Below are 27498 nucleotides of genomic sequence, written 5' to 3'. Positions count from 1 at the left end.
CAACGCTCCGAAGTATAGATCTATCACAATATATACAAATAAAAGATATATATTGACTATATATATATTCAAATTATATGCAAATTACTATCTAAGCGGCATCAACATGTAAATCAGAAAAGATGAGGTGAAAAGAGAGAGGGGGGGGGGGGGACAGAGAGAGAGAGGGGGGAGTGAAGAAAGCTGCGGCATGAATATGGTGGAGTGATTTATAGGACAAGTCCATCCAAAAAAAAGTTTATTTAAACACAAAGAGAAAAATCCAACAAGCATAACGCTGAAAATTTCATCAAAATCGGCTGTAAAATAGGAAGTTATGACATTTCAAAGTTTCGCTTAATTTCACAAAACAGTTATATGCACATCCTGTCGGTATGCAAATGAGGGAACTGAGGACATCACTCACTCACTCTTTTGTATTTTATTATATGATATATGAAATATTCTAATTTTCTCCTTATTAGAAGGTGAAACTAGTTTTCTTCCTCCATAAACATTGGGAATTGCAATTGTTTAACATAGTTCAGCCAAGCTTGTCCATATTATCAAATCTGTAAAAATAAAATATTGTATAATTCAAACAATAAAAAAACAAGACATAGTGAGTGAGGGACATCGATCGACTCTCTTGTTTAAGTGTTGCCGATCTGTGCATATAACTGTTTTGTGAAAAATAATTTATTTTACATCCGATTTTAATGAAATTTTCAGCCTTATTCTTGTTTAATTTTTCTTTATTGATTCAAATCAACATGGGTGGACTTGACCTTTAATACAAAACTTGTGTGAGGAGTGCATGCAGCAGTTAATGTGTACATGAAGGAGTGGAAGTTAGGATGAAAGGGTAGAAAAAACGAGGGATGTTCTGTAAGAAAAAGGGGGCTGGCTCCTGAATAAGAGTGGAAAAAGTGCACTCGTTAAGGATATCAAAATCACTAATTTTAAAAAAGGGGTAGTTTTGAAAGACTATATAGTGGTCAATGGTCAATCGCAGGGCGTCGCAGGGTTGAACGTATGTATGTTTTTTCCCCAAGCTTTTTCCCCCGGGGTCATTCTGGCGAAAACTTGTTTAGGGGCCAAAATGTGTAAATAAATCCTACAAAAAACTTGTTTAGGGGGTGATTTTTTGTTTGTATTACCTTTTGGGGTTTCGACATGTCAGCGTGGGTATTCCCCGAATTTTATTAGCTTCGTAGCTTTGGCTTTTCTGCGCAAGCGCAATTCTGTTTGTTTCCGAACCAAATCGAAACCGGATATCGCAACCCCAAAATAACGACCTTACTTAGCTTGATTCTGGCCTGCATTCACACGGAAACTTTGGTATATCGAGATAATCGAGGGACAATCATGACAATTGTGAACCAGACGTTGGCTTGGCTACGTTACACAAGTTGGATAACATTAACGGTACTTATTACAGGTCCACAGCACAGTCGAGTCGTGGCGTGAACTACTAAAATGGTTGGTTGGTTGGTTTTAGATGATTTTTTTAGATGATGGCGCTATTCCATCGAGGGTTTTTTCTCCCTCCCCTGTACAGCTTCGTCATCCTTTTGGTTCTGCTAGTGCTAGTGCTACTATTACTAAGTCCATAAAAAAAGTAGTGCATGTATTATGTATATTATCCTGTATATTATCCTGTAATTATTTACTTTTGTTCTTTGCTATTTCAGTATTTGCTTCAATGCTTGTATCGCAATGATTTACTGTTGCTGTTGTTGTTTGATATTATTATAGGAATTTAAAGTTAAACAATAAAGATTCATTCATTCGTTCATTTTATGTTATGTTATATAATGTCTAGTATGATTTATTTAGATGGTTAACATGGTTAATATCTTGTAATCTTAGTTAGTGTTTGTGTGCACGTTTTGGTCTAGTTGACATTACGGCTCTTGTCTTTGAATCAGGGGTAGGATGGGGGGTCGGGTGTCCGGACACTTTATATTTTTGAAGCCTTCATTTTTGTCTTTGGATTACACTAAAAATATGAATTCAATAGTTGTAATCATCTTCCAGTTTGTTCTCCATAATATTTCCTTACATTTTGTACGAAAAATTGATGAAACTTCGCTTGTAAATTTTTCCAAATGACTTTCTAAAATTGATCGTCCGGACACACAACCTGTCCGGACACACAACAACTGGGTATATATATATATACGTGGCTTTGAGTTTGAATCCCAGCCATGGCATGTTTCTTCACAAAATTTACCCACAATGCACTCGACCCAGGTGAGGTTAATGGGTACACGGAAAGATTAATTCTTTGAATGCTTTAGCACAGATATGGCGGCTCAGCTGTAGCCAAGGTAATGATACCAGTTTTGAAGTGCAGTTGAGTATACATGTAGATGCACATAGTATTACTGCGCTGTATAAATGGACAAATAAAAGTGAGCCTCCATAAATCTCAAACAGTTAGTTAGATTTTATTCATTTGACATATTCAACCACCAATCAACTCCTTGCCTTTCACTATTTAGGCTACCCCCTGTCCCATTTTTATATGATTTTTATAAACATTTATAACAATTAATTGAAGTCAGTGGGTGGGGGAGGGGCCCGGGGGGGGGGGGGGGGCACTCAACCAAAAAAGTAGTAGGCCTACTAGGTATGTGCCGCGGGCGAGACAAAAAACGGGGGCCTTGGAGCGGGCTTATTGTAAAAAGGAGGGTCCTCGGAACGGGCTTCGGAACTACAATGTTTGTGAAAACGGGGGTCCTTGGAACGGGTTGCCTGCGTGTGAGTGCGTATGCATCCCTATGGAACGTGCATGCAGCTAGCCCGGCGGCACGGGCGCCGGGTGCGCTAGCGCAGAGGCGATGGTCGGACAGCGCTCTGTGGCCGCTTTTCACCAAAATCGCGGCTCATTGTAGCAGATCAATGTGGCCGGAACGGCGAAACGGAAAATATGCGAAGCTTTGGAGCGGATTTCTTTCTTCTTTTTTCTCGATAAGAAGATAATGCTATGCTGGAACGGCTTTCTTTGATCTTTTTCTCAATAAGACAAAAATGCTATGCCTTGGAACGGAAATTTGAGTGTAAATATGGGGGTCCCCTCCGCGGCACATACCCACTATGCATGATATACTGAGTGCCCCCCCCCCCCCCCCCGGGGGGAGGGGACTGTGATTACATGGTGGATACCATGTAACAGATTCGTACAAAGGTTAAAGGGGTACTCGGGGCTGAAAACATCCATAGCTAAACAAAAAGATCAATCTGTCCAAACCATATTATTTCCAGCCTGGAGTACCCCCCTAAACTTTAAACTCCCTATAGATACAACACCTCTGTTCAGTATATAGAACGTTAAAAAGGATTCCAGACGGTACATTGAACAATTAACCTGGATGACACCTGATCCAATTCAACAGTTCGATAAAGAGACCTCAACAATTTGCATAAGTATAAACAAATAAAAATAAAAACAAAACGGTTCAAGAAAAGCGACGAAAATGCTATTCTCATTCTTGACTGTATACGAAACTAAAATACATGGACGGCGTGTATACGAAACTAAAATACATGAACGGCGTGTATTATTATTATGCAGTCAATTCATGATTCTTAGCTCCATATTAATTATAACATACATGTAATAGTCCTATATACTGTCTGTATATCAGGAATGGCGTCAAAATTCCACTTTGTGCTTTTGAAACGCAAACGAATAGATTCGTACAGAGGATAATGGGGTACTTGGGGCTGAAAACATCTACATCTAAACAAATGGATCAACAAATAAAAAATATGGTTTGGACAGATTGATCTTTTTGTTTAGCTATGGATGTTTTCAGCCCCGAGTACCCCTTTAACCTTTGTACGAATCTGTTCGTTTTGCTTTTCAAAAGCACAAAATAAGGGGAATTTTAATTTGGCGCCATTCCTGATATACAGGCGGACAGGCGGTATGTGGGGCTATTATGTTGTGGTTAAATGGAGTTAGGAATCATGAACTGACTGCATAATACGCGCCGTCCATGTATTTTAGTTTCGTATAATTACAGTCAAGAGTGAGAATAGCTTTTTTCTCGCTTTTCTTGAACCGTTTTTTTTTTTAAATATATACTTATGCAAATTGCTGAGGTCTCTTTATCGAACTGTTCAATTGGATCAGGTGTCATCTAGGTTAATTGTTCAATGTACGGTCTGGAATACGTTTCATAAACTGAACAGAGTTGTTGTATTAATAGGGAGTTGCTGAATTTGCTTAAGTGGTTCGCTGAACGGAATTTTGACATTACTCCTGGTATAAAGGCAGTGTATATGGGGCTATTCTGTTATGATTTAAATGGAGTTAACAAGTTAAGAGTCATGAATTGACTGCGTGATGTGACACACGTCCATGCATTTTGTTTCTTATATAGCCACGGGGAAAATAGCATTGTGTTATTCTATCTTCATGGGTGCTTGACTAGATAATACAGTATTTATATGCATGAGTAGCTTATGATCAGGTTGAGATTTCACAATTTCTTCCATTATGAGTTTGTTTGTTGGTTTTTATTTTTATTATTATTCGTCATTCGGCATGACTTAAATACGATAAGGACTTTTTGCTATGCAGAATGAAATCTGCATGCTTATACGAGAAATACGAGAAAAGAAATAATTTTAAAGGAAGACGAGGAGACCTAAGTGAAGCAATGCTTGTAAATTAAGGTTCCTCATTACGAATTCAAAGAACATTGGATAAACAACAAAGAAATGGCAATATAATATAATATGATAACTAAAGAGAGAGGCGGGGAGAGAAGAGGGACACATTTATGTACAAAAGGGACAAAAAAGGGGACATGAGGACAGAGACCAGCCAGGTCCGGGAAAGGGGGGATGTTAAGTATTGATAATTTAGCATTAACTGATAAATAGCACACGAAAAATAGGCTTTACGAATCACTTCCATAGTTACTCAGTAAATAATATAGGGTATACATACATCAACGTTTTTACCTTGACACATCTATAAATCCTTTTTCTTTCCTTTAAAAAAAAGTGTTTTTGAAGAAGATCGAAAACAACTTTGTTACTGTCTCTAAATATTAATTGGTTACGGGAGGGCCTTTCACGTGTGGTCCTGTTGTACATAAAGATGGTTTACGGTACTTGTGTGTGCGATTGTATCCCTCACACACTTTTGCTTTTATTTGAAAAGGGTTATACAAAGTTAGTTGGGTGTAGTGTGGGGTGTTTTGGGTTTGGGGTCTGCTCGCAGTCTGGAAGAGGTATTTATTTAAGTTCGTCTTATCTTTGTTTGGCGGTAAAATTGATATATGGTATACGAGCTCACGGGAGACACAAATGTATTACTTGGCTTCATTTGTTTAGTACAATAAGAAGTTTAGTTACTTACAGGGGTTTATAATGCCAAATTCTTCTTGGATTACTTAAAATGTTAGAGGGTTAAGGGATAAGGTAAAAAGAACACGCATTTGGGAGTGGTGTAAAAGAAAAGGAAGTGATGTAACGTTTTTACAGGAAACATATAGTACTATAGAAGTACATGTAGAAGAACAGTGGACAAAAGAATGGGGTGGGCCAATGTTCTTTTGTCATGGGTCAAACCACAGTAGGGGTGTTCTTATATTGCTCTCCCCCAACTTAAATTTTAAAAGGGATGTTGTTGTAATTGTTACAGGTAAAGAAGGGAGATACATTATACTTAAAGCAGAAATACAAGGGGTTAAAATTTTGTTGGGAAATGTGTATTTTCCTACAAGAGACAAAGTAGCACTGCAAGGTGATCTTTTAAGTAAGCTAGATAAAAGTATTCATAAAGTTTTGATTCGGATTATTCGATAATATTAGGAGGAGATTTTAACACTGTAATGGACGGGAGTATGGATTATGAAGGGCCAAACATATAAAACTCTAGGTTTAGTGCAGTTTTGAAAGAATTTTCGAATAAGTATGATTTAGAAGATATTTGGAGAAAAAGGAATCCTAATGCTCGACAATTTACTTTAAGACAAAGGTCGCCTTTAGTCCAAAGTCGTTAAGATTATTGGTTTATATCATGCAGTTTAGAAAAATGAGTGAATAAGTGTGAAATCTTAGTATCAGTAACCCCGGATCATTCGGGCATTATTCTACAATTTCAGAATTTGAAAGAAAATTTTGTTTACGGAAATTCGTACTGGAAATTTAATAATAGTCTTTGTATGGATAAAGATTTTATTAAAGAGATGTATGATATGATATCTGAATTGAAAAATGAATGGGCACCTAGGTTTTCGAATAAATTAGTCTTTTGGGATTTCTTAAAAATGAAAATGAGGGAATTTGCTATGAAATACTCTCGGGAAAAAGCAAAATTACGAAAACGCGAAATAGAAACAGTAGAGGCTGAAATCAAGACTTTAGAAAAGCAGATAATCGAAGGTTCATCGAGATCTGTGATTGATAGCATTAAATTGAAAAAAGATAAGTTAAATGAATTATATAATTATTCTCGGCAAGGCATTAAAGTTCGCTCTAGAGCAGATTGGTTTGAGGAGGGGGAAAATTATATTAAGTATTTCGAATAACTGTAAAAATAAATAAGAGGAAAAGTGTTATTAAAGAATTAGTCAATGAAAATGGAGAAATTATTAGGGACTAAAATAATATTTTAAAAGAAATAAAGATTTTCTGTGAAAAATTATATTATTTGAAAAATGAAAGCTGTTATTATAAAAGTTTATTTTTTAACGACGTCTTAAAGTTACCGTAAGTGAACAGAACAGAGAATTATGTGAAGGTAAAATAACAAAAGTAGAATGTTTTAAGGTGTTAAAAGAAATGAAATGGAATAAGTCACCTGGAAATGATGGGTTTCACCGTAGAATTTCATGATACACTTTGGCCAGTGTTAGGGGATTTGTTGGTAGAAGTATTAAACGAAACATATATAAGAGGGGAATTAACAGTTTCTCAAAAACAAGGGACTATCACATTGATAGAGAAGGAAGGAAAAGATGCGTTATATATTAAAAATTAAAGACCCATTACGTTATTAAATGTAGATTACAAAATATTATCTAAGGTTTTGGCAACAAGGATCAAACAGGTTTTAAACAAAATAATTCATTATGATCAGGTGGGATACATAAAAGACAGAAATATTGGGGAAGCAGTTCGACTATTAGATGATATATTATTTTACTCTAGACATTACTTGGAGCAAGGACAAGGATTTTTGATTGCGGTAGATTTTGAAAAAGCGTTTGACTCTGTTTCTCATCAATACTTATTGAAAGCACTCAATTTTTTTGGTTTTGGGGAGTCATTCTGTTCTTGGGTGAAAATACTGTACAAGGATATAAGAAGTTGTGTTATGAATGGAAAGTATTCCACCGGTTACTTTAATGTAGAAAGGGGGGTCAGACAAGGTGACCCACTGTCGCCCTATTTGTTTTTGATTGCGATAGAATTACTGGCACATGAAATAAGAAAAGACAAAATCATTAAAGGGATAAGTTTTGGGGAGTATGAAATAAGACAGGTATTGTATGCCGATGAACAATTTTTTGAAAGACATGGATTCAATAAAAAGGTTGCATTATATTTTTGAAGAATTTGAAAAAGTCAGTGGCTTAAAGGTATAAGGACAAGACACACTTTATGTACATGGGTAAGGAAAATGGAAAAACAAATGACCCTGTATATGTATTTGGCAAATATGTTAGGGAGGTCAAAATTTTTGGAGTTATCTTTTCAGTTGATTTTAGATTAAAAGATGATCTGAACTATAAAGAAATATTAAGTAAAATAAAAAAGCTTTTAGGTTGGTGGAAACAACGAGATTCGACTATTATGGGAAGAATACATTAATTGAAAACATGTGCATTGACAAAGTTAAATTATGTTTCATCCATCCTTGTTGTCCCCTCATGGGTGTATATAGAAATCGACAAATTATCATTTGATTTTATATGGGGAGAGAAAGATCGTATTAAATGAAAAATTATGTATCAGAATTATAATTGTGGTGGGGTTAAAATGATAAATTTTGAAATATTTGTTAGAACGCAGCGTATAATGTGGGTAAAAAGACTTTTGTATGGAGAAAGAAATCTGGGGTGGAAGTTATTTTTTTATTATTCCCTAAGTTCAGTTGGAGGAAGGTTAAATTTTTTATGTGATTATGAAATGAAAAAGATAAAAAGTAAGTTGAAGATTCCATCGTATTATTTGGAAATGCTAGATGCTTGGCAAGAGATCAATAATTTAAGACATTTTAATGGTTCTAAAAATCCAATCATTTTCAATAATAAGAATATTTGTATAGAAAATAAGACGATATTTGATAAAGATTTATTAGAACTAGGGTTAATTAAGGTGGAACATATCATTGACAATGGACATGTTAAACCAGTCGCATACTTTTTGAACCTAGGTATGGGAAATGATCATTTGTTTACAATAGGTGAAATATATCATGCAATTCCAAGTGATTGGAGAAATGATATAGGTTCGATACAATTTTGTGAGATAGACTTAAATGACAATTCCACCCCAACAAAAAGTTAATTTGAACAAATATAGAAAAATCTATGAAGCATAACACTGAAAATTTCATCAAAATCGGTTGTAAAATAGGAAAGTTATGACATTTTAAAGTTTTGCTAAATTTCACAAAACAGTTATATGCACATCCTGGTCGGTATGCAAATGAGGGGACTGATGACGTCACTCACTCACTATTTCTTTTTTATTCTATTATATGAAATATGAAATATCTTAATTTTCTCCTAATTGGAAGGTGAAATAATTTTCTTCCTCCATGAACATGGGGAATTACAATTGTTCTAACATTTTATGGTTTAGTAAAACTGGTCCTTATTGTGGCAAATCTGTAAAAATGAAATATTGTATAATTCAAACATTAAAAAAAAAAAAAATAGTGAGTGGAGGACATCACCAACTCTCTCATATGCGTGTTGCCGAGTTGTGCATATAACTGATTTGTGAAAAATAAGCGAAACTTTTAAATGTCAGAAGTCATAACTTTCTTATTTTACATCCGATTTTGATGAAATTTTTAACATTATTCTTGTTTGATTTTTCTCTATTGATTCAAATCAACATTTTTCTGGGGTGGACTTGACCTTTAATTAACTATAATATAAACTTGCTTCTGTTGGGGAGGGAAATTAGCTTTAAAGGAGGTACCATCAAGCAAAAGATATTATTTTATTAAAGAATTGCAAAAGTCATATGATTTACAGATAAGAGATGGACAAAATAATTATAATTATACAGAGAAAGAAATTGGTGAATGTTTTTTTAGACCAAGAATAACATTGATTGGGAGACAGAGAGAATTTCAATTTAAGCTACTGCATGGGGCAATTTACACTAAAATTAATTTGTTTAGATTTGGATTTGTTGAAGATAATCTCTGTTCGTACTGTAAACGTGAAACGGAAACATATTCACATATATTTTTGTCTTGCTTAAAGGTTAAACTGATATGAGAAACTTTGATACAGCGATTTGAATTAGATGAAATAAAGGACTTGAATTGGCGGGATATATTTGGTGGTCTGTCAGGCAATACAAATAGAATAAAAAGTTGTAATACTATTATCTCTATGGTAAAATGTAAATTATTTATATTTAGAAAGGAGGGGGTATTACCAACCATTAACGATATACATAAATGTATTTTAGAATATAAGGATCAAGAAAAGAAAATAGCTATTAAAATGGGGAAATTAGGGCGGCACTTGCAAAAATGGGAAACAGTAAAATTATGACAAGGTGAAGTTTGCAAGTCTTTATTTACTTTCAATATTTGTAATGCTTCTCCTGTGAGCTTGTTATATTCAAAATTGTTCATCGAATTGCTTTGTACTTATAAATATGATTTAATTATGATGAGTGTGAGCAGATCTTCTGGACAGTGGTGTGTTGTGTGTGTGTGTGTGTTGGGGGGGGGAGGGGGAGGGTGAAGATTGGTGTTTAAGCATTTTTATAAAAACTGATTTCATTGTTTTCTTTTAAGATATATATGATTCATGATTGTATTAAGTTAGTGAAAAAAAGTGAAAATATGAAATGTAAAGTATTATGATTTGAAATGTTAAATTGAAATGTTATGTAACTATTTGTTCATGAAATCAGAATAAAAACAGTATTCAAAACAAAAACAAAAATACCAAGTATTTTGACATGTTTTTTTTCTTTTTACCCCTAATGGTTTATATAATATCTGTTTCTCATTTTCCTTTTTTTTTTCAAGCTAAGAAATCTGAAAATACCATTGTAAAGAATCTGGAACATTACCATGGCAAATCAAGGATATGACTATAACAGTTGTGTGCCACTCCGGTCTCCGCTACCAAGGAAAGACCGCTCATCTTATCCTGATGACACATTCATGGATCAGAGAATAGTTGATCTTCACTACAAACTAGAGCAGAAAATTGAAAATGATTCCAAGAACAGGATGATTAGAGTTGTGTTAGTCATGTTCGAGACTCTGTGTTTGGAAATTATTCAATCGGATTGGAAAGATTCAAGCTTGATGTTGGTTTATATGATTGTGCCTGTACCACAAATATTGTTACAAAATGAAGAGGTTAGTTCAATTCATTTCATCTGTTTAAATGTCAAATTGCAGTTGTATGGAAAAGTTGATTTGATGGTCTGTGTAATTCAGTCAAGAATAGTAAATACTTATGAAATCCATTGGATATGCATTTAAGAAATACTCAAGGCTGCCTCGTAGCTCAGTCATATGACTATGCGGTTTAATCCATAATACTCACAGATCAAAGGGCCTGGATATGCTGGATTCAAATCCAAATTTTTTTGAATTGGAAATGAAACAGACAGACTTTGTAGTCTATTTCAAAACCTCAAAACAAAGTTATGGGCTAGCTGAGTTATAAAAAAAAATAATACACAACCAGGTGAAAATGAGATCATGTTATCATTTTGTCACTTACAGGCATGTACAGATACTGTCCAAATGCGTGCATTGAAAGATGCTATCGGGATTCTCTTCCGATATGGTGTAAACCTATTGAAACCTGATGTTACATCAAGCTCAACATGGAGAGTGATCAGCTTCGACAATCCAATGTACAACTCAAGAGTTTCAATCCTGAAGGTGAGTTCATAGGACTTTCATACTTCTACCTGTTAAAGGTAGATGTTCCCAGGATTCAAGAGGGATCTATAAATTGGATATAAGTACACTCTGCACACAACGCCAGTTGCCCATCGGACACAAACATTGATAGGCAGATACCATGTTCTGAACTTCTGAATGCCCAAACTCTTACGATTCTTAGTTTGCGAACGCTTCGGCTGCTGTTTGAACATCCTGGCATGTTGGCTCCGACTCCTTCTGCTGTGTGAACTGTGAGGTGATGTCAGGAGATGTTTGGGCCAGTACCGATGTAGCCGAAAGCAGCGCAGCGTATATGTAGTGTGCATGTGCTATGAGACTGGCTGATTATTGACAAATGCATACAAATTTGATGATCTTTGTAATGGAGATAGTGGCAAGTGTAGCACGTAACAAAATCATGATATATTGCCCTCTTTAATCCCAGGAATATATACCTTTAAGATGTAAAGATCATTTGAAATATATAATTTGAAAAAATAATATTCAAGATGAAATATGAATGGATAGCTTTATTTATACCATAACACTGGAAAGTGGAAACCAACAGAAATTTGAATGAAATTCATTGGTTGATGTAATTTCGAATTATACAATGTATACTTCTGTATTTGAGAGAAAATTGAAAAATGTCATTGGAAAAGATGATTGTTAGGTATTATTTTCACACAGGCTCAAATGTATTCATACAATGAGAATGAAATGTGTAAATGATCATGTTTCATAGTCTGTACAGAAATATCCTGATTTACATAATTTATTGGATATGACTGTATCACATAATGTGTATGATTCATCATCAGGATGGGAAATAAGTCATTATCTGGGTGCTATTTTTTTACGTGGGTGTAATAGTACCTTAATTGTTAAAATTGATGGTTGCCAAAAAGGCTTTAATTCAGGGAATTTTAGGGGCAATTCAGGCTGTGATAAGGGCAAAATCACCTGTTGCCCATATGTGTTTCCTTTTCTGTTCATCATGCATTTTATTTATTTTATTAATCTATTTAATATCTCCAGGGTCACCAAAAAATACTATCTCTTTATGGGTACACCAAAGAAATGAGCTATGGATTGAGCTACCCAGATGCATCGCTTTCTCCAAATACTGAAACTGTTGCAAAGGTCGCTGCAGATTTGGCAATTGCATACTTTGAAATTGATTTGTACATTACGGGCAAACATCAATTCCCAAGAAGAATTGACAATTGGCTTATTCTACATGGAACGCAATTCCCTAATAGGACAAAAACGTTCAACTACTCTCATAAACATTTTCCCACCACCCCTCCAAGTTATGGAAGCTACAGCTCTAAGAATTTGCTTCCAGATGAGCCCATAATGCAACAGACAAAAAGAAGTGCAGCTATTCCACATGTTAAAAGTAGTTACCCAGTGCGCGAACCTGAGGACTTACCTAAAGTTTTGACTGCAAGTGTTGGACAAGAGAAGCAGTCTAGCATAGATGATGTAGCAGGGAAAACACTATTGCCACAACAACCATCCCAATCAATGCCATTTTACAACCAAGGTAATTTGTTTCAAAATTGTTTGTTATGTGAATGCATACATAATATAATTCAACCACAGAAACAGTTGTATGAGTTCCCACTAATTCCCGCTAAATCACTACTATACTAACAATGTTTTACGTGTACTTATCAATTTGATGTTGTTCTTGCTAGCCGTAGCAACATGTAATGTACATGTACACTAGATTTCATGTATTGCATTAGCATAGTAATTCATGCATATACAGTTGAGGCCAGAAGTTTACATACACCCAGGAAATTCAAATAAAAGTTGACACTTGCCAAACATCATAAAATTTACTGTATCGTATAAAATATTTGTGCTATCATGCCCCTTTATCACATTGCTTTGTCATCAGGAGCTGAAAAATATTTAGGTTTCATAAAAATCTTCTTATTGTAGACTAATTAAAAATAAAAACTTGACAAAAACATTTCATATCTGTGCTTTGATACCAAATTCGTCTTGGTAGTATTTATATTTCTGAGGATAGAGTAAATTTTACGATGTTTGGCAAGCGAACAAATTTCACTGAATTCCATGGGTGTATGTAAACTTTTGGCCTCAACTGTATGTAACAAGATTATGGGATTACCTTTGTATTTTGATCACTCAGTAAATGGGCTCATTTTTTTTTTTGGGGGGGGGGGGGGAAGTGGGTGTTGGTTACATTGTATATTTAATTTTTCACCCCAAGGTACATGTAATTATTTGTTTATTTAGCCTAGGTTTAGATGAATTTTACAACTCATAAAAATTAATTATTCATACCCAAATTTAATTTGGTGAGTGAAGACGTGAAATGTTCCATAATTAAATGTTCGTATGTTTGGTAATTGATTATTAAGGGTAATAAAGCTTCCAGTTCTCTGCAATGTGAAAAACAGAAAAAAAGTCACAGAATTCAGGAAGAACGCAATATTTGCCAAGTTTGTGGAAAACACAATTTTTCAAACCAAAAAATTTTGAAATTTACAAATACACTGAAAATCAGGGCAAAATCCATATCCAGTGCAGTGCATGCAGCAATGGAAAATCTGCCGATCAAATCCAAACTGTAGTATTCAGCAATTGTTCCATATTACGTTACGTGTATAATGGAAATTTAATCATACATTTATAGGTTAGCACAATTTTATGTTAAGAACACTGCAGAACTTTTGCATTTCATACTAAGGAAAGTCCACATCTAATCTAGATAACTTAATAATGATATCAATGTACTGGTAGTGTATGCGTTTCTAACACCTGTGTTTGTTCTTTAACATACATTACCCTGTAGACACAAAGTTGAGTGATTGATTGTACTATTGATTTTTTTAAATGAAATTGATTGCATCGATTATCTGTGTTATCGATTGTAAACATTAGCCCTAATACAAATCTCTAGAAGCTCTGGGTTGTGGGTCATTGATTATTATAATTGTCTCAATTTGTGTGTGGTATTACTCTTTATTGGTTTGATGTTTATTTGTGATTTTTTTTTAAAATGATAATGAATTGTTCATTTTAAGCACTTCATTTATCAAAATTTCTTTAGTAATTTATCCAAGTGTTTAGTGTGTTATTTTATTTATTTGTAATTTACTGTCATTTTTTTTTAATATTTGAAATGAAATTGTTTTATTGTTATATTTTTAGGGTTGTAGCCATTTTCTTTTACAAATCATTTAAGATAAAATTGTCCAAACTGTGTGTGCTTTGAAAAGTTCATTTGGTTTTAACAATGATAATTTTTTACACATCTTGTTTTATAACAAATTTAACCCAACTTTGGCTTATTCATAATCATAGCCACTCTAACATTACATGTTGTTATTTTTTTCCTTTGTGCTTTGTAACAGGATTGATTTTAGCAGACTGACACGTACACAGGCATATAGATCAAACTTTGAAAAACTCTGAAATATTTTGTCTTTTGAATGGATCTTCCAAGTTGTTCAAATATCACTGACAGATTTAGTAATTTCTTGATTTAATCTTGGATTTGTACAGGACTGTTTCCCAACCAGAAGGCAAAATTTCTGCCCCTGGACAGGTCATTTGATCAGAGTGCATTTAGTTTCTACTCAAGTTGTATCCATTGTATTCTTTTTCTATTTAGGCCTCGTGTAAATAAACATAGGGTTTTGTGGTCATTAGTGTGGTTAATTACATATATGTTTTTGCACATTATGATTCATCATCTTTTCATTTTTATTCACAAATCATGAACACTGTATACTTTTAACTCTATACATTATGTTAATAAAACATTTAGCTTAATGTTTGTACCCTTGAGTTTTTGTCTCGCCTGAACGAAGTTGGGCAGAGACCTAGTGATCACTGTTCCCATTGGTCTGTTACAAAGTTTTTGTTCAACTTACTCTTTTTTTTTAATTTCGATTGTGTTTACACTTGGTACAAATGATTTCTGGGTAATGCCACATGTGTGTTGTTGAGGAATATCGTGTCAAATGCCGTCTAGGGGTTAAAAGGTCAAATAATATGAGGTCTTGTCCATCCTTTTTACAATTTTAAATTGTTCAACTTCCTCTCAATTCTTTATTTCTGTATCAATTGTGTTTACATTTGATATAAATTATCCTTGGGTAATATCACATGTATATTCATGAGGATGATAAGATCAGAGGTCATCTAAGGGTAAAAATATCATATTGCATATTCTATTGATTGCCCAATCAGGTGAGACTCGTGGTTCGTGAACGTGAAAATAACGCTTGCGTGTAATTTTCAACCTCTACTCCAAGCAGATGTGTAACTACATGTAAAGTATCCAAGAATAAACTTAGAATTGAAGAATAAACTAAAAACAGATCATACTTTATATGATAAAGAGGAAAAATACTCGAATAGTGGAAATGACATGTTGAAAACTTTCCAAAGAATGAGAATTATAAAGAAGATCTTGTAAAAAAAAAGAAACACTTGAAGAGGAGCTGCTGTGAGAGAACAGAAGAAAAGAAGACTTTACAGCATAACAAAGAATCCTGAAGATTTATACAAGAAGGAAAAAAAGATACTTTTGTCTTAATTCAGCTCACAAGGCATTGTTCATGATACAAAAAATCATTTTGGAGCATGCATAGAATATTCTTGATTTACTTTAAAGAGTTCATTTTGTAACAGACTTAGATCATAACTCCATCTCCAGATGCTCATTTCCATAAACTCCTACGTTTCATACTCAATTGCGGCATTTAACTTCTTGATCTAACCATTTTCTTGCTGTTGGTTTGATCTTCAAGTGAATATCAAGTTGACAAAATGCGGTATCTGCAAGCAGAACCCGGCAAACATGAGATGCAATGTGTGCTCCCAGCCTCGGTGTCAGCGTTGTGATGAGCTATGGCACAAACATCCTCAGAGACAGGGCCACAAACGAGAGCCGATCATTCTGGAAGAACTTGGTGAATATCCAAAGGCATCAGAGCCTGCTGCAGACATTCCAAGAGACTCCAGAGCACGTGCACTTCCTGTAGTCATTGATAAGGCGGCCATCAGGAAGGCCCATCTGCCAGGAGGCAGTGCTGCAAGGACAGATAACTTGTCTCCGCTTCCAGAAGAACCCTTGTCCAGAAATACAATGGGACCAGCCAGGACCAATGACCTATCAGACTCGCTGCCACTCCTACAGGGCAAGAAGCTCATAGCGGAAACTTCTTTGGTGAACTGTGACTTCTGCGAGACAAAGCCAGGAAAGAAGAGATGCACATCGTGTGGGGAAACATACTGCCTGGAATGCGATGACAAACGACACAGCAATCAACACAGAAAGAATCACATTAGACAGGATGTAACACAGGCATGTATATCAATCTTGAGGAATTTGAAATTTGAAAAAAAATTCATAGAACCAAACAAGAAAGTGTAGTAAAAGTTGACCCTAATAAAAGAAGTTGACCGTAGAGAGAATTAATCTCACTTCAATTTACATTAAAAAAATAGAGCAAAGTTGTTTTTCTCATGATTATTTCGTCCAAATTGGTTAAATATATAATTTTAGTTTTCCTCTGCACTGAACACAATTGCACCCATTTTTGGCGGTCTTTTTTGGATCCCCTTGCATATTTGTTTTATCATTATTAATGGTAACTAACATAGAATTGTTTTATTTGATTGGTTGATTAGCAATGTCACCAAGGTATTTGCCGTTGATTTGCAGAGTTATGATAATTGTAAACTTTAATGCAATCTGATCTTAGATTCAGCTTGATGCTGTCAATTTAATGTCTTATGAAAATTAATTTGTGGGATATCGTTAGCCTTTTGATCTTGAGTTTCATGATTTTGGAAATGAGTTATTCAAAGTTAGGTTCATAGAAATAAGTGTTTTTCAACCATTTTGATCAATTTTTTTTTGTAATACATTTTTTTATGCTAACAATCAAGTTACCAGTGCTCATTACCACTTGTTGGGAATATGATTCACTTTAAAAACAGAATCCTGTATAATAAGTTTCCTTATTTAGAACAATTATATACAGTTTTGGTTGTGCTTGATTTCTCAGCCAAATACGTAAATTAAAACGCTTGTTTCCTGGTTTAGAGTGACACAGTGCTGGAAGGGGATATAATTTCAATAGTAAATATAAATTATAATGCATTTTGACTTATTTACCCCAAAATTGTTTCCTTGTTATCACTGCAACACACTGATGATACTGGACATTTTCAAGAAATACACAAACTTCCTTCAAAATGCAATTCAATGAGAGTAAAATGTATCATGTTCAATATATCATAGTATCATAAATTTGTGGAAAGTTGTAATATGGGTGATTGTAGAATGTAAAGTAGTTCATTTTTGCATGATTTTCTGTCTTGGTGAATATTGTGAGTCTGCAAAGAAAATTCCAAATCCAATAGAACACTGAGGAAAAACCTCAGAAAATGTGGAAATTAATCAGTAAATTTCTCAATCAAGGATTTTTGTTTAAACATATATAGTAATCAGTATTATTCTTTCCTGATATGTACATTAATGTGTTGATTTTCTTTCTATTTCTTTTCTTTGATATTATTTGTCTAGATTATTCGACCAGGAAATTTACCTAGCAATCAGGTAAGACATACTAGTCAGGTCAATATATGGTTTTGACTGTCCTTGTAACTTTTCCTAATGTATTATTTGACCCTTGAAACCAGGGTTTAGACACCAAAATCATATCTCCCAGGCTAATATGAAATGACGTATGTCCGCTGTGAGTATCAGCAGCCATTTTAGAATCAGTTTTTGGAAGCCATCTTGGATTTTTGGACCTACCAGACCACTGACTGTCCTGACTAACTTGTCCCAATGTACTACTTCACCCTTAAACCTATTTCATAGAAATCAAATTAAAGCCACTTACCGTAAGTAATAGATGACTTGTGGATTTTAAAGCCTACGGCAGCCATTTTTGGCGCCATCTTGGATTTTTCAGGTACCCTGGAGTGCTTATATTCACTCTAAACTGTATCAATAAATCCTTTCACCCTATACTATTATAGACCATTGAATATGTACCAAAATAAGATGTCTGGGGTGAATAATGAGATAATCAGTAAATGGCGGCCATCTTTGACACCATATTGAAAATAACCACTTTCCCAGATGCAGATTTTAGTAGATTTTTATTATGTAAAAAAAAGTAAAAGATTACCAAAATCCGTTGAAAAAGCTTTTGTTGCAATTTGTTTGGGGTAGGGGTAATTTGGTTGTATATTGACCCGACTATACGTGATAAGGAAGTAGCTAGCTGTTGAAAATTAAAATTCCCTAGTTTAAGTTTAAAGACTTGTTTTACAAGGTGTTGAGGTTTGGCAATCATTGAATGTGATCATATTGTTGATGCATTGTGTATATAAATTTCTATAGCAGTCTAGAGTGTTGGTAAAGATAAGAAGGTGAAAAAATAAAAAATGAAATGCGTTAGAAGAACGTTTCAAACATACATCTTCTGAACATGTTTACCACTCCTGTAACACGTGGCTTAGGATCTATGCATTTTGGTCGGGGAGATAATACAGATTAATGGCAAACCCATTGCCTGAGAACTGTATTCAAAGCCGCCTTCAGATTTAACTATGTCATGCATGACAAAACAATCTTTTGTTAATATTTGTAGACAAAAGATTTCTGCCTGACTTACACAGGAATTTGTGATATTGTAATGATTGGTCATGTTTAATTCTTCTTGTCTGATGATGTGAAATTTTAAAAAGGCATTCTTTTTTTAGACAAAGCATGCAAAGAGAAATGGTATAATATTTCCTGAAATATTAATCATATCACACATATATGTGTGTATTCTAAAAATAATCATGAATGAATACATTATAAAACCTGTTTTCAACTTTTGTTTCTTGCAGGTAATTGGAAATGTGTCTCAATTTAGATCTAAGAAACACTAAATTTTAGCTAAGTTCAAAAATTGTAATTGATAAAGTACAACTAAGTAAAAAAAAATTCTGCACACAAAGGTTGTTTTTGTTGTTCAATTGGTTTTTAACGGTTAGAAAAAATTGAATGAAAAAAAAAGAATATGCACATTCAAAATTATCATATCACTATAATGTTTTTTATTTTAATTTTTTCAGTAGATAAGGCCTTACATTTTAGGAGATTTTTAGAAATATAAGGCTTTGATACTCAAGTGTTTTACAATCATCACATGACCAATATGTGGGAAGTTTTCAAATAAAAAGTGAAATATTTATCCTATGAGTACCATTTGAAGAATGCCTGAAGTGTAGATAAAAGAAATCCGCTGATATAATGGCACTGTGTTGCACTTCAGATTTGCAATATAATTTCAGTACATGTTAACATGTTTGTTGGACTTTGGACCTGTGATATTGCATATGTTGCATTCTATTATGTTGAGGCATGAGGGAAATTGCACAATTAAGATCAGATAACATATGGTGTATCAGAGATAAGATTTTTATTCCATATTCCAATTTTTGTTCTGGCTCCGCTCCCAATAATTTGATTGATTAACCCTCTTCTCAATAGCACAGGCAAAAATCAGATAAAGCCACTACAGTGTAGCTCTTGACAAAGGGACGGTTTTATTTTTTTTTTGCCTCTCTGTACTTTGGATACATGTTAATGTGCGTTCATGAATCTTAGAAAAAAGTTTACAGCCTTTGCAAATAAACTATCACAGCCACAGACAATGGATAGCCTGAAGTAATTTAATGCCTTGGGGGGGGGGGGGCAACTTTTGCCATTGTTCTTATGATTTACATTGACAGGTGGTTTCACAGTTTACATTATAAAATGGTGATATGGATCCAAATTGAAGTGATTGGTTGAAATCTATGTCGCCAGTCATTTATTTAAACTATAGAAAAATTGATAATGACTGACTGGTGCTAATGACTAATTTTATTGGCCGGTCATGGTTTTGAGTTGAGAATGATTTATCAAATGATAAGGATCCACAATCCACATCACTGTCTTTTACAACATATACTGCAATACACATCATTTCACTCAGGCATGAGAATAGTTACTCGTACTTGTTACATTTGAAATTCAAAAGGGTGAAGAATGTTAAATTACAACCATATGGTCCAAAGGCATCAAAATGTAGTACCCTATCATTATTCAATGATTATTTTCAGAAACATGTAAAATAATTTTATGTCTTAGTTTTATTTTGAGCCACCCAGTTGAAAATGAACATGTATGGTGTTTCATTAATCAAATGGCTAAAAATGAAATGTTGTTGAGTTTGTTTATATTTTCATCATGCTGAGAGTACCTGAATTGTAATTATTATACCGTTAAATTTTGGAAAATTTTATATCAAGTATATCAACATCATTATTCACATTAAAAAAACTTTATTTACAGTATCTCCATTGATATCAATGCACCCTGAATTGAAGAAATGAAGCTTCTGTTAGAACACAACACTAGTTTCTGTTAATCTTGATCAAAGTTGATTTGTATCAAACAGCTCAAGAGCTTTGTAGAAAATGAAACTGCCTGAAGTATCATGAATTTGTATGATACTGAAAATAAATAATAAGAAAGGAAACTGCAAGTATGTGTGGTATCAATCAGACTTCAATTATTTTTTTCTAAGAATAGTATTATGGCTGTATAAATGGCTGTATGAGTCTATAGTCTTTATTCATGGCCATTTAGCTGTTGTGGGATCATATAACCGTCATATTTGCTTTGGGTTCAAGTATTAAGTGCTTTAAAGGGGATTGTGTCACAGCCACTTTGAATAGCACCCACAATGCATTATTTTGGTTTAGTCTTGTAATATAGGTACACCCACAAGAATGAAAACAAATTTTCTCAGCCACACTTTAAGCATTCTTACCAGAAACATGATGGCAAAATAGCAAAATGATAACTACATCCTATTAACATCCTTGTTTTCCAGTAGATCATGTGACCATTACATTTATTAAACAAAACTTCACATTTTAGTTTCTGAAGGGATACCCCCTTTAAGAATTTCCACTATTGCATGTATGATGTTCTCCTCATGGCATTAATTGGTATGATTTAAAATATTTTTTTCCAATTAATTGAGTGCTCTGTAATATTTTATAAGTACCTTATACTATAATATATTTGTTATTATCTATTTGTTTATTCATTGAATACTCTAATGATCATGGAGATGCTATTGCTATTTTACTAAATTAGGGCCTTTGTTTCCCTTTGTCATTAATAAATTGAAAACCCATAGAGATTTTGTGATGAAATGAAGTTAAGAGAGGGTGATAGATAGTGATTGAGGAAATGGCGAATGCCATTATTATCTCCTTGATGAGCTATTGTTATTAGTCATATTAATTGCCACCAGTACATATTGCATCAAAAAGTCTGTGTCCTGCAGACCACAATACCGTTGTGCTTCGGTGGTCTAATATATAGAATAAGGAAATTGTATATAAAAGTCAATATTGATCTGAAATAGTTGTTTGCCATTCTGCTGAGCACTGATTGTTGGAATTTTTTTATTTAATCACATGTTAAAATGATCTTAAATTTCTCATGTGACGAAGCAAAATTTTTGCAATATTTATCATGCAGATTCTAAGCTGCCATATCTGATAAATTTGTTGAAACTCTAGTACACACTGTTAAGGTTCATTCCTGCTCTACTTAGTAGCCTTGCCAAAAGTCAGAGCTAGATTATTGTAATCCTGCTATGAAATTAATTCTGTTATTTCTTGAAGCAATGAAAAGGGAATAGGAATCTTCTGAGGGTATGAATTGACTTTGCATTTCAACTTTAAATTTTGTAGACATCTTTTAGATGGATATTGAATATGACACATTTTGTGGGCTTAAAGTCTGGGGTCTGTTTCATAAAATTTCCTATTATAGTAACTTTGCCATCCAATTGTATCTTCCCTGGAATCCATGATTCTGATTGGCTGTTTAGCATTGTTACCATGGTAGTTACTATTAGGTGGCAAAGTTATTTCAATCATGCAACTGGCCCCAGGACTTGGGGTTAAACCACCCAGACTGATCTAGACCCCTTCTTTTTGCCCATTGTCACAAATGGATTCCATTGCTTGTACGAGTGATTCTAACCCGTATAATATACACAAGTTTCAAGTTTGGTATGAATGTATGTAGATAAATAAGTCCAGTCTAATAAAGTCAGGCAATTACCACAAGGACACACAGACAGACAGACAGAAGGGTTAATATATGCCACCTTCCCCTCCCTGCGAGGATTGTATTTGTTTGATCTATGTATTTATTTAATGTAGGCCTAATTAATTTACGATGATTTACAACTGACACGTCTACATTATGAAAATTGAATCCCTAATAGTTTACTTGTTTTGGGGAGTATATAAACACTATTCAGGCATTGAATGAGACCAAAATTTCATGAAATAACCTTATATGGATTTTCTTACATTCAACAAGTAAATCTTTGAAAGTGTTTGAAAGGATTTTGTTGAAGAAATGTGAACATTTTCTTTGTGAACCCAAAGACGGCTCAGTCTGATTGAGAGGTAAAATTTATATTTCCACAAAGAATAAAAGAAAAATTATATATGTTCACTACACAAAATGTTCAAATGTTTCACATTTAATCTTCATAAATTTCAGGAAAGACAAAGAAAATTGGAATTTGAGATATTTTCTGTAAAAGGGAATAAAAGTTATAGCCAATTCTATCATACTTCATCCCATCACATAAAAACAAAAAAGGCCTTTACAATATACATAAAGCAGTTTGATATTGCAAATGTTCGTAATTTTTGCTCTTCATTGTAGGCCTACCGTACTTCATTGTTGTTCTTTTGCAACAATTTCACTTTATCATAAATATTCTTTTATGAAGGGAGTAATTATATTTTATTCAAGATTTTGATTTCTTATAATAAATGATTGTTTTGATCGTCTCTTCAAGAACCTTGATTCAATGGTATCAAGCTACTATTCAGCCCCTGGGGTAGGTTGTGATGATGCCTCTTTCATCAACAGCGAGGAAGGTCTGGATCTCAGAGCACCTCCTCATGACAGGTATCTACAGCCAGTGGAAAAGGCCACTGTGGATTCGGGTGTCCATACTGAGCTAGGACACAATACACCCCAAACTAAGGAATCGCCCAGTGAATTCATACCTCATTTACAAGGTGAAGGGATGGCACCACAGGGTTCATCTGGAGCTGTTCAAGAAACCAAGTTCCAAGAAGAACTTGGCAAGATTACTGCTGAAGACATTACTACCATGGAGAAATTATTCAGTGTGCGAGGTCTCAGAGAAAGTGAAATGGATCCGGGTAAGAAAGCAGCGCTGTTGCGAGAAGAGCAAGAACTCACAAGGAAGCATGAAGAGTTTCAGAGGAAGTTGAAAGCACTTCAAGGTCAGTCATCAGGCACTCCTGGCACAAGTCCACTAGGTGTTCAAAGTGGTGCTGCAGTTACTGTAGGATCAGCAGGGGCTGCGAATACAGTGGTACCTCAAGGTATGGTGGTTTCCTCTGTGACTTCAGCAGGCAACATGACTCCATCAGTCAGTCCTGTAAAGATCAGACAAAAGTTCCCAGATGCTGCTGAACCACAAGAGCAGAACTCCAGAGACATTGTCCAGGGTGATCAAGAAGAAGGATGGACCTGTCAACACTGCACTTTCCTCAACACTAACATGGAATCAAACATCTGTGAAGTGTGTGACAAAACATCCTTCCCCAATGCCAAGATCCAGCAAAAGCAGAAACCGAAGGGAGCAAAATCTGAACAGTCAAATCCTGAAGTGAAGGTCCAACCTCTAACTAAAGCAGAAACTAGGCTAAAGAATGCAGAGTATTTTCAGCAGCTAGAGGCCGAGGTAAGATTAGATTATTTTTAGGGTGGATACCTTGTATTCACTTCAGTGTGATTTTGTATCTGGTTACAGTTGTTGTGTATGTAGGATGATTTTAAATTGTACCCCTCTTTGTGGTGGTAGGTTTCAGAATAGGATCAGGGCTCAAAGAAATGTTTTGTGCCCCATATCAAGCATATGCCTGCCAATGAGTTGAAAATAAAACAAGACATAATGAAAATAATAAAGTCACCACAGCTATGAAACCACTGACAAGCCTCATATAGAAAAAAGTTGTTTATGTTTCACTCTGAATAAAATTAACAATTCGGACAGTTGGCTACATGAGACAAGTGTTTTTTTCACTAAAATTAATTTTCTTTTTATAAAACCATTTTATATAAATAGATGAATAAAAAATATGTAAATAACATTCAGCCTTTCAGTTTATTAGGCATAAATCCCTTCTAGGAGGCTAAAAATTCAGACACTCCTCTCAATCCTGTTTGATGGCATATTAGACTACTGTAATATAAGAATTGGTAGTTTATAACCTGAATTTTCATTTTTTATTTCCATTTTTCAATATACTTGTTTCCTGTATAAAAAAAAAAAGATGTTGGCTGAGAAACGGCAAGCCAAACAAGAATTCCACAGCAAACCTGAAAGCTTCCAAACTGAGTTGGCCATTCAGGAACCAAAGAAAACTGTTGCAAAGTCCAAGCCACTCTCGGATACCGACCTCCTGGAGATCGCCCAGGCAATCCCTACCAGTTACTTCACCAAGCTTGGATTTGAACTGGGGTTTTCTCACAATGAATTGAGGAGACTTCAAGTGAAGGATCCAAGGGGCATTAGTGGGGGAGCCACCTTTGAAATGCTGAAGATGTGGACAGGCGATGTGAGGGGTCAGGAGCAAAGACCAAAGCTGAAGGAGGCCTTGTTGAATGCAGGACTACGTGCCTATGTTGAGTTCCTTGACGAAAACAGATTTATTCGAGGTAAGATCTAATATTTTCAAGAAATACGAAACAGTGGAATGATAGTTTCTTTATTTTACTATTCGATTAAATTGTTATGTAGGTGGTTGTGCTTGAATTAAAAATGATTTTAAACCCAATCCTTAAAACTTAATTGAAAAAACAGAAGTAAAGCATGAATGGGCAATTTGCACTTTAAATCCGTGAAGGGGATTAAAACTCTCTCTGGTTCAACCTCCTGTGTAACTTTGAGTATGTCGTCAGCTCTTGCTTTCTCACACCAAATAATCAATGTGTAAACTTGAAGAAATCATGTCACTGTGTGTAATCATGCCACATGGTGCCACTATCCATTTGTATTCTGCCAAAATCTCTAACATCACTTTTCATCTCATATCCAGATGAACCCTTGGTATCTTCTCCCAGACCAAAAGCCACGGGTAACGTGTCAAGCCGACCAAGCAGAATGTTCGCACCCAGTGGAATGACTTCTGATGCAGTCTCTGATAAAGAACTCATGCAACTCGCAAGGATGATTCCAGTCTCAAAGATACATGATCTTGGGTTCAATCTTGGGTTCTCATATCAGGAAGTACGATCCCTCATGCAGTATAACAGGATGGATTCATATCATGCCATATTTAATATGCTGCAGGACTGGAAAATGCGGACCTCGGGTCAGCACCGAAAGTTGAACTGTGCCCTGATTGAGTCTGAATTAGGTGGTCTGACCTTATCCGAGCCTGTTCCATCACCAAATGGTAAAGTTTGTGATGTTTCCAAGAACCATATCTGGATAACCCTTACAATAATCATATTATTTAGATTGAATATGGACCCATATCTTTGTCAATAGCTGTCAGGTTTGACTTCCAGACCATAAGATGTGTATTCAGTATGCATAGCTAAAATTGAAATAAATGAAGATTAATTACTTTTTTTAAGACACACATCACTGAAGATAACTTAATAAAAGTCTTTACCATGTGATTGCTTGGATTTCCGCAATGTTTTTCCAATTCTAATCCTCAAATTTCTCTATAGACAGAGCAATAGCGGATCGGGAAAGCCTTAGTTTACGTCCCTTGTGGTAATGTCATGGGTGTGACTTTTGTTACCATTCACTCTATTGTTTCCAGATGTAACCAAGCAACCTAGAGGCATCACAGACATGGAGTTGCAGGAGTTGGCTGACTCTCTGAATGCTTCCGATATCAGGGAGCTTGGGATGTATCTAGGGTTTGGTATGGCAGCTATATCTCGCTACCAGCAGCAAGCGGCCATGGGGTCTCCCAGGGAAGGAACGGTCAAGATGCTCCAGGACTGGATAGAACAAGAACCTGAGATCGACCACAGGGAGTGTCTTGCCAACGTTTTGGACCAAATTGATTGTATGCGCCTTGGAGAGAAGATCAGGACATATTCAGGTGTGTTACTTCATGTGTGCATCAATCTTAAAACTTATCTGTAGTTTAGTAAATCCCCCCCACAAAGACAAAGTACAATTTGCTATTCCAATTCATTTCTAGCTAATGCATGTGCCTCTGCCGGCTATGGTGATCTATACTTAGAGCATAGATTAAGGAATTTAGATGGTGGTATCATAAAAGTATATTATTATTTATTGATTGGTTTGTAATGTGTTCACGTTCCTGATAGAATTAGAGTTTCAGACCGGTAAGGCACTATCGGAATAGGGAAGGAAAGATTCCCGACCTGACTCGTCCTTATACCTGATGCGTAATAAACATGTAGTAGTGCCTGTAACCCGAGTGTGATCTTACCAATGATTCAGTGTGAATTCTCGTCAAAATGTGTTTTTAAAGAGGGAAAATAAATGACCAACAAATCGATACTTATCTTACAGAATCTACTCACCATTTTGACACCTTTGAAGAGAGCCTACAGCAGCAGTTGTCACATGCCACTAGTTTTGGCGATCTGTCTTATGTAAAGGATGAGGTCAAGATGAAATATGAAGAGAAGCGCACGGCATCGTTAAAACTCATCGCTGAACTAAGGGTAAGTATTTTTTCCAAGCTTTAATGGATTGATGTGTTGTGGAAAATGTTTTCTCTTGCAACTTGCAGTTTTGTTCTATTGAATATGTTTTCAGTGTAGCTGGTGGGGGGGGGGGGGGCAGGGATGGGTCAAATCAGATGTCATTGTACTTGGTACATAGAGAGAATTATTGTGCATTTTCATAAACTTTCTTTGATTTATCAAAGTCTAACGACTTTGTTGTTGGATGTATCTTTGGTCTCATTTCACATGATGCAGAATCTCAGTTTTGCCGTCCTGGGTCCTGTAACAAAAAGATTAGCCATCGATCGTATGCTTGATTTTCTTGATTGAATGTTCATTGTGGTCAATGCAATCAATCGTGAAGGTATCCTTCTGCAATGATTGCTAAGCTTTGTGTTACAGACCCCTGATCTGTTTTTGATTCTTTCCATGCATCATGCATGAAAGTGGGATTTTCTTGACTGAATATTACTCTTGGAGGAGGGATATGGTATTGGAGAATAGGTGTTGGTTGTTAAGCAAGGGCTATAAAATGTACTTCTAT

The 27498-nt window shown here is 34.9% G+C and overlaps 1 protein-coding gene across 2 annotated transcripts in view; it reads left to right on the top strand.

Annotated features, from left to right (window-relative positions):
• The first annotated feature begins 1225 nt into the window (after positions 1 to 1225).
• Positions 1226 to 27498, top strand: part of LOC129253840 (uncharacterized) — a 47565-nt gene continuing 21292 nt past the window's right edge. Inside the window, exons 1-11 of one of the 2 annotated variants that reach the window (XM_064095354.1) lie at positions 1226 to 1461; positions 10232 to 10570; positions 10943 to 11104; positions 12146 to 12656; positions 15907 to 16463; positions 17691 to 17723; positions 23053 to 23973; positions 24566 to 24950; positions 25331 to 25690; positions 26069 to 26356; positions 26797 to 26951. In XM_064095354.1, the coding sequence (XP_063951424.1) occupies positions 10277 to 10570; positions 10943 to 11104; positions 12146 to 12656; positions 15907 to 16463; positions 17691 to 17723; positions 23053 to 23973; positions 24566 to 24950; positions 25331 to 25690; positions 26069 to 26356; positions 26797 to 26951 (3666 nt within the window). In that variant the 5' untranslated portion in view covers positions 1226 to 1461; positions 10232 to 10276. The remainder of the gene's footprint in view (positions 1462 to 10231; positions 10571 to 10942; positions 11105 to 12145; positions 12657 to 15906; positions 16464 to 17690; positions 17724 to 23052; positions 23974 to 24565; positions 24951 to 25330; positions 25691 to 26068; positions 26357 to 26796; positions 26952 to 27498) is intronic. The other variant, XM_064095355.1, reaches the window with a different exon arrangement.

Source organism: Lytechinus pictus, chromosome 2 (genome assembly GCF_037042905.1).
Source record: "Lytechinus pictus isolate F3 Inbred chromosome 2, Lp3.0, whole genome shotgun sequence".
NCBI lineage: Eukaryota > Metazoa > Echinodermata > Echinoidea > Temnopleuroida > Toxopneustidae > Lytechinus > Lytechinus pictus.
Note: the sequence above shows the minus strand (reverse complement) of the source record. Positions and strands in the feature narration are given on the sequence as shown.